Source organism: Pecten maximus, chromosome 1 (assembly GCF_902652985.1).
Source record: "Pecten maximus chromosome 1, xPecMax1.1, whole genome shotgun sequence".
NCBI lineage: Eukaryota > Metazoa > Mollusca > Bivalvia > Pectinida > Pectinidae > Pecten > Pecten maximus.
The window spans coordinates 27,308,905-27,318,551 of record NC_047015.1 but is presented as its reverse complement, the minus strand read 5'-3'; the positions used below and the strand labels follow the sequence as shown (position 1 = coordinate 27,318,551).

General features: G+C 40.3%; 1 protein-coding gene across 1 annotated transcript in view; it reads left to right on the top strand.

The window, feature by feature from the left end:
- The first annotated feature begins 5,916 nt into the window (after positions 1-5,916).
- LOC117329142 (heparan sulfate glucosamine 3-O-sulfotransferase 6-like) overlaps positions 5,917-9,647 on the top strand; it is a 36,547-nt gene continuing 32,816 nt past the window's right edge. The window contains exon 1 of the mRNA XM_033886895.1: positions 5,917-7,887. Within this exon, the coding sequence (XP_033742786.1) occupies positions 7,283-7,887 (605 nt within the window). The 5' untranslated portion in view covers positions 5,917-7,282. The remainder of the gene's footprint in view (positions 7,888-9,647) is intronic.

Sequence of the window (9,647 nt, the reverse complement as noted above, 5' to 3'; positions counted from 1 at the left end):
TATACCCCCACTATTACAGTAATATTACAGTATGTGTACGGTAGTAATAATGTATACCCCGACTATTACAGTATGTGTACGGTAGTAATAATGTATACCCCGACTATTACAGTATGTGTACGGTAGTAATAATGTATACCCCGACTATTACAGTAATATTACAGTATGTGTACGGTAGTAATAATGTATACCCCGACTATTACAGTATGTGTACGGTAGTAATAATGTATACCCCGACTATTACAGTAATATTACAGTATGTGTACGGTAGTAATAATGTATACCCCGACTATTACAGTAATATTACAGTATGTGTACGGTAGTAATAATGTATACCCCGACTATTACAGTATGTGTACGGTAGTAATTATGTATACCCCGACTATTACAGTATGTGTACGGTAGTAATTATGTATACCCCGACTATTACAGTATGTGTACGGTAGTAATAATGTATACCCCGACTATTACAGTAATATTACAGTATGTGTACGGTAGTAATAATGTATACCCCGACTATTACAGTATGTGTACGGTAGTAATTATGTATACCCCGACTATTACAGTATGTGTACGGTAGTAATAATGTATACCCCGACTATTACAGTAATATTACAGTATGTGTACGGTAGTAATAATGTATACCCCGACTATTACAGTAATATTACAGTATGTGTACGGTAGTAATAATGTATACCCCGACTATTACAGTATGTGTACGGTAGTAATTATGTATACCCCGACTATTACAGTATGTGTACGGTAGTAATTATGTATACCCCGACTATTACAGTATGTGTACGGTAGTAATAATGTATACCCCGACTATTACAGTATGTGTACGGTAGTAATTATGTATACCCCGACTATTACAGTATGTGTACGGTAGTAATAATGTATACCCCGACTATTACAGTATGTGTACGGTAGTAATTATGTATACCCCGACTATTACAGTATGTGTACGGTAGTAATTATGTATACCCCGACTATTACAGTATGTGTACGGTAGTAATAATGTATACCCCGACTATTACAGTGATATTACAGTATGTGTACGGTAGTAATAATGTATACCCCGACTATTACAGTAATATTACAGTATGTGTACGGTAGTAATAATGTATACCCCCACTATTACAGTAATATTACAGTATGTGTACGGTAGTAATAATGTATACCCCGACTATTACAGTAATATTACAGTATGTGTACGGTAGTAATAATGTATACACCGACTATTACAGTATGTGTACGGTAGTAATAATGTATACCCCGACTATTACAGTATGTGTACAGTAGTAATAATGTATACCCCCACTATTACAGTAATATTACAGTATGTGTACGGTAGTAATAATGTATACACCGACTATTACAGTATGTGTACGGTAGTAATAATGTATACCCCCACTATTACAGTAATATTACAGTATGTGTACGGTAGTAATAATGTATACCCCGACTATTACAGTAATATTACAGTATGTGTACGGTAGTAATAATGTATACCCCCACTATTACAGTAATATTACAGTATGTGTACGGTAGTAATAATGTATACCCCGACTATTACAGTAATATTACAGTATGTGTACGGTAGTAATGATCTATACCCCGACTATTAAAGTAATATTACAGTATGTGTACGGTAGTAATAATGTATACCCCGACTATTACAGTATGTGTACGGTAGTAATAATGTATACCTCGACTATTAAAGTAATATTACAGTATGTGTACGGTAGTAATAATGTATATCCCGACTATTACAGTAATATTACAGTATGTGTACAGTAGTAATAATGTATACCCCGACTATTACAGTAATATTACAGTATGTGTACGGTAGTAATAATATATACCTCGACTATTACAGTATGTGTACGGTAGTAATAATGTATACCCCGACTATTACAGTAATATTACAGTATGTGTACGGTAGTAATAATGTATACCCCGACTATTACAGTATGTGTACAGTAGTAATAATGTATACCCCGACTATTACAGTAATATTACAGTATGTGTACGGTAGTAATAATGTATATCCCGACTATTACAGTAATATTACAGTATGTGTACGGTTATAATAATGTATACCCCGACTATTACAGTATGTGTACGGTAGTAATAATGTATATCCCGACTATTACAGTAATATTACAGTATGTGTACGGTAGTAATAATGTATACCACGACTATTACAGTATGTGTACGGTAGTAATAATGTATACCCCGACTATTACAGTAATATTACAGTATGTGTACGGTAGTAATAATGTATACCCCGACTATTACAGTAATATTACAGTATGTGTACGGTAGTAATAATGTATACCCCGACTATTACAGTAATATTACAGTATGTGTACGGTAGTGCATAACATTACATCGGGGATTGTACTGTGTTACTACAGACACACTACGTCAGGGATTGTACTGTGTTACTACAGACACACTACGTCAGGGATTGTACTGTATTACTACAGACACACTACGTCAGGGATTGTACTGTTACTACAGACACACTACGTCAGGGATTGTACTGTGTTACTACAGATACACTACGTCAGGGATTGTACTGTTACTACAGACACACTACGTCAGGGATTGTACTGTGTTACTACAGACACACTACGTCAGGGATTGTACTGTGTTACTACAGACACACTACGTCAGGGATTGTACTGTGTTACTACAGACACACTACGTCAGGGATTGTACTGTGTTACTACAGACACACTACGTCAGGGATTGTACTGTGTTACTACAGACACACTACGTCAGGGATTGTACTGTGTTACTACAGACACACTACGTCAGGGATTGTACTGTGTTACTACAGACACACTACGTCAGGGATTGTACTGTGTTACTACAGACACACTACGTCAGGGATTGTACTGTGTTACTACAGACACACTACGTCAGGGATTGTACTGTATTACTACAGACACACTACGTCAGGGATTGTACTGTGTTACTACAGACACACTACGTCAGGGATTGTACTGTGTTACTACAGACACACTACGTCAGGGATTGTACTGTGTTACTACAGACACACTACGTCAGGGATTGTACTGTGTTACTACAGACACACTACGTCAGGGATTGTACTGTGTTACTACAGACACACTACGTCAGGGATTGTACTGTGTTACTACAGACACACTACGTCAGGGATTGTACTGTGTTACTACAGACACACTACGTCAGGGATTGTACTGTGGTACTACAGACACACTACGTCAGGGATTGTACTGTGTTACTACAGACACACTACGTCAGGGATTGTACTGTGTTACTACAGACACACTACGTCAGGGATTGTACTGTGTTACTACAGACACACTACGTCAGGGATTGTACTGTGTTACTACAGACACACTACGTCAGGGATTGTACTGTATTACTACAGACACACTACGTCAGGGATTGTACTGTATTACTACAGACACACTACGTCAGGGATTGTACTGTTACTACAGACACACTACATCAGGGATTGTACTGTGTTACTACAGACACACTACGTCAGGGATTGTACTGTGTTACTACAGACACACTACGTCAGGGATTGTACTGTATTACTACAGACACACTACGTCAGGGATTGTACTGTATTACTACAGACACACTACGTCAGGGATTGTACTGTGTTACTACAGACACACTACGTCAGGGATTGTACTGTGTTACTACAGACACACTACGTCAGGGATTGTACTGTATTACTACAGACACACTACGTCAGGGATTGTACTGTGTTACTACAGACACACTACGTCAGGGATTGTACTGTGTTACTACAGACACACTACGTCAGGGATTGTACTGTGTTACTACAGACACACTACGTCAGGGATTGTACTGTATTACTACAGACACACTACGTCAGGGATTGTACTGTGTTACTACAGACACACTACGTCAGGGATTGTACTGTGTTACTACAGACACACTACGTCAGGGATTGTACTGTGTTACTACAGACACACTACGTCAGGGATTGTACTGTGTTACTACAGACACACTACGTCAGGGATTGTACTGTGTTACTACAGACACACTACGTCAGGGATTGTACTGTGTTACTACAGACACACTACGTCAGGGATTGTACTGTGTTACTACAGACACACTACGTCAGGGATTGTACTGTGTTACTACAGACACACTACGTCAGGGATTGTACTGTGTTACTACAGACACACTACGTCAGGGATTGTACTGTGTTACTACAGACACACTACGTCAGGGATTGTACTGTTACTACAGACACACTACGTCAGGGATTGTACTGTGTTACTACAGACACACTACGTCAGGGATTGTACTGTGTTACTACAGACACACTACGTCAGGGATTGTACTGTGTTACTACAGACACATGACGTCAGGGATTGTACTGTGTTACTACAGACACACTACGTCAGGGATTGTACTGTGTTACTACAGACACACTACGTCAGGGATTGTACTGTGTTACTACAGACACACTACGTCAGGGATTGTACTGTGTTACTACAGACACACTACGTCAGGGATTGTACTGTATTACTACAGACACACTACGTCAGGGATTGTACTGTGTTACTACAGACACACTACGTCAGGGATTGTACTGTGTTACTACAGACACACTACGTCAGGGATTGTACTGTGTTACTACAGACACACTACGTCAGGGATTGTACTGTGTTACTACAGATACACTACGTCAGGGATTGTACTGTGTTACTACAGACACACTACGTCAGGGATTGTACTGTGTTACTACAGACACACTACGTCAGGGATTGTACTGTATTACTACAGACACACTACGTCAGGGATTGTACTGTTACTACAGACACACTACGTCAGGGATTGTACTGTGTTACTACAGACACACTACGTCAGGGATTGTACTGTGTTACTACAGACACACTACGTCAGGGATTGTACTATGTTACTACAGACACACTACGTCAGGGATTGTACTGTGTTACTACAGACACACTACGTCAGGGATTGTACTGTGTTACTACAGACACACTACGTCAGGGATTGTACTGTGTTACTACAGACACACTACGTCAGGGATTGTACTGTGTTACTACAGACACACTACGTCAGGGATTGTACTGTGTTACTACAGACACACTACGTCAGGGATTGTACTGTGTTACTACAGACACACTACGTCAGGGATTGTACTGTTACTACAGACACTACTACGTCAGGGATTGTACTGTGTTACTACAGATACACTACTATGGTTTTGATGTTAACGGGATTATACGTATTTATCTATCATCAAAATTCCCTTTGTATTGTTTACTTGTCATTTTGGTGTCCTCAGTAGCGATCACATGACGAAGGTACATGGAGTGTTTCCCACCTTGGGGTTAACTAAAACCATCCATGTATGGAGACAGAATTGGATCTATTTCGGACCAAATCTTAAAATCTAAAATGTTTACATTGATACGTCGACGCGGCAAACCTCAATCAAATCAATAACATGTATGTGTATTTTGAGTGATTGATGTTGTTGTGAATCCGTTGTCTGTTAAGTTTTATTACAGAACCTTGCGAGCGAAACAATTATTGGAAATAATTCAATCACTCCCCTAGGCCATATGCACCTTTGCTTGAATTAAATCAACTTGCATATTCTGTGTACAAAAAGCATCATTACATAATTGGTTTGCGTGCGACGCATGTGTTTTTAGCGTTTGACAGCCCTTAGGTAGATGTGTTGTAATCACTGTTGAAATTGATAACCTTAGGAAGGAATTTAAGACTTTAAGCAACGCATAATTTTCTCCTAGCCCATAACCACTGCGGGTTGATACTCGGAAGCAAAACATTAAACGTGATGCGTGATATACGGGCTGCCTGTATATATATATAGCTGTGTCTAACAGCTGCCGTAAACTTGCAATAGCGGAAGGGGGCAACACGCTCCAGTCCACAAACCTCCGACATCGGAACCTTGTCTCGGAGACCGACGGTCAGTTTACAGGCTCCCAGACGTGGCCGCTGGACTATGGTTTTAGATTTACTGCGGATTAGAGAGCATGTGTTTCTCGACGATCACATTACTTCCGCCGAGTATGAACTTTCGTCAGCTCTAAGCGCGTTGGTACCCATTAATATGTTCCACCAGATGTCTGGGATCTGTTTGACTTGTGGTTGGTGTACATTGTTGTGTATTGACCGGACCAAGTGATGGCTGTAAGATTGGTATTTCGTGTTGCAGACAGTTTCACTACCCGTGCTGATACATATTTGATGAAACTGTGCTGTAGAGATTGACACAACCGTGTACCCACATGTACTAAATGTTTGGGAAAAAACGAGTGATAACAACAAACAATTCTTCATTTCTGTAGAAAATTAAAGTTACAGGTTTTGGTAAAAAACACTTTTTGAAAGTGATATTTTCAAGAGATAACATGCTTTGTTGGTACAATTAACACCCTTTCGTTCGTATAGAGAACATTGATATGTGTTTCTGGCGTCCGGAAGTCTGTTTGGATACAAGTACTACAGAATGACCATCGATGTGTATCGAGCCGTATCCATCATCCCATCATCAGCTAGCGTTTGTCTTGTCACTGCACGCTTTGTCTGAAAAAACCAATATTGACAACTAGAGAGGAAATGGATCATATCTAATTAAACCGGAGACGTCCAGTGGATGTAGAAAGTGATGTAGAACTCATGTCTGACTGTACCTGTCGTAAACTAGCAGGACAGCATTTCAATACAATAATCATGAAATGTTGCGAATTACCACGGATTTTGTGTTTATAGATGGGAGAAGAAGGTGTTATGGTAAGAGGTCTAAGTGGAATGCTTGAGTGCAGCTTGTAACATTAAAATTGGTAAGTGCTACCTCGAAATACATCCAAGTGGTCGGCAAACACTGCAGAACCACTCGTATACCACTGGCGGGGGAGGGCAACGTACGACTCCTGCTAGAAAATAACCCAAAGATATCTGCTTCCTTGTGCCCCGACGCCAGAGAATGTGAACTATACACTGTCTACACGTAGCATATTAAACATCACAATTGATAGAACGTGCTAGGAGTGATGCACGTGGGGAGACGTACCTACTGTGAAGTGTTTCGGCGTTTGTTTTTGTTTACACAGTAACTGAAAGGCTGACTACAGCAACTAGTGTGTACGGCGGGTCTGTGGCAGTCGTTATTGGAGATTGGTATGTCCCCGAGTAGCACTTGGATTGGATAACTGTGTTCCATGCTAATGCGTAGGGATGAAGAATGACTGATATGAAGAAGATTCGATTTTGGTGGATATTCCGTCGAGGTAAGAAGAAATATCTCGTGCCATCCACGGTGTGTGTCTGTGGGGTCAGTACCATTGTGTTTGTTGCCATTTTGAACGTTTTTTCTGCCGTAACCAGGTCCTATAACGGTCCACCCCACAGTAGTGTCAACACTACACGCTTTGTGACGAGCGTCCGGAAAATGACCGGGCCTCACGTTCGCCCCACTCAGATAAAACGAGAAACGTCAAATGTGATTCTAGACATCGATGAAGGACCGGAAGCTGCGTACATGATCCATGATTTCTCCGACACAGACAGAAATGCACCAAGTGGACATATACCAGAATCGGATACATTTTACGTTGACGATTACGACAAAATTGACGAAAATGCTCAAAAGCCGCACGAACGAAGTAAGCTTCAAAAGATCTCAAAAGTGGCCGCTAAGAGGCTTCCTAAAGCCCTAATTATTGGCGTGAGAAGGTGTGGGACACGGGCACTTTTAACATTTCTAAGAGTTCACCCGGATATACGAGCACCAGGACCGGAAGTTCATTTCTTCGACAAACACTATCATAAAGGACTGGAGTGGTACAGGTAAATTATATCATTTGACCATTCATCACATAACACTGACAACAGGCCACTTCTATCTCATCACATTACTGTCAACAGGACACTTCCACTCTACTCAACTTTCCACCTCTTACATAACACTAGCAACACAGCAGTTCATCTCTTGGCATAATACTGATAATACGGTAGTTCATCTCGTCACATCACACCTACAACACGATACTCTATCTCGTCACATAACACTGTCAATACAATAAACAATCTCGTCACATAACACTGACAATTTGACTCTCCATCTCGTCACATAACACTGACAATTCGACTCTCCAACTCGTCACATAACACTGACAGTTCGACTCTCCATCTCGTCACATAACACTGACAGTTCGACTCTCCATCTCGTCACATAACACTGATAATGCAACAAACCATCTCGTCACATAACACTGACAATTTGACTCTCCATCTCGCCACATAACACTGACAATTTGACTCTCCATCTCGTCACATAACACTGACAATTTGACTCTCCATCTCGTCACATAACACTGACAATTTGACTCTCCATCTCGTCACACAACCCTGTCAATACGACAAATCATCTCTTTACTCTGATAATGAAGAATGTATCATTTTGTACTGTAAAATTGCATTGCTTATGTATTTTATTTTCTGACACGTTTTTCTTCATGATTTTTATAATTTACACGTCGTTAAGTTGAACTAATTGATAGAAAAGTGATTGAGTAAATTTTATTACCTAAGTGTTCATGTATCAATGGCTACATTTGATGATGACCTAAGGTTACTACATTTTGTATTTTACTGTAGATAGAAATTTCACGATTCTAAGGTTACACGCGTACACGTCTTCAGGTGTCATCACGAACATTCATCAGTCTTACCTAGGTGTTAACACGTACACGTACCTTGGTGTAAACACGTACATGTACCTAGGTGTCAACACGTACATGTACCTAGGTGTAAACACGTACATGTTCCTAGGTGTTAACACGTACATGTACCTAGGTGTTAACACGTACATGTACCTAGGTGTTAACACGTACATGTACCTAGGTGTAAACACATACATGTACCTAGGTGTTAACATGTACACATACCTAGGTGTAAACACGTACACGTACCTTGGTGTAAACACGCACACGTACCTAGGTGTTAACACGTACATGTACCTAGGTGTTAACACGTACATGTACCTAGGTGTTAACACGTACATGTACCTAGGTGTTAACACGTACATGTACCTAGGTGTAAACACATACATGTTCCTAGGTGTAAACACATACATGTACCTAGGTGTTAACACGTACATGTACCTAGGTGTTAACACGTACATGTACCTAGGTGTAAACACATACATGTACCTAGGTGTAAACACGTACATGTACCTAGGTGTAAACACATACATGTTCCTAGGTGTAAACACATACATGTACCTAGGTGTTAACACGTACATGTACCTAGGTGTTAACACGTACATGTTCCTAGGTGTAAACACGTACACGTACCTAGGTGTAAACACGCACACGTACCTAGGTGTTAACACGTACATGTACCTAGGTGTTAACACGTACATGTACCTAGGTGTTAACACGTACATGTACCTAGGTGTTAACACGTACATGTACCTAGGTGTTAACACGTACATGTACCTAGGTGTTAACACGTACACGTACCTTGGTGTAAACACGTACACGTACCTAGGTGTAAACACGTACATGTACCTAGGTGTAAACACGTACATGTACCTAGGTGTTAAC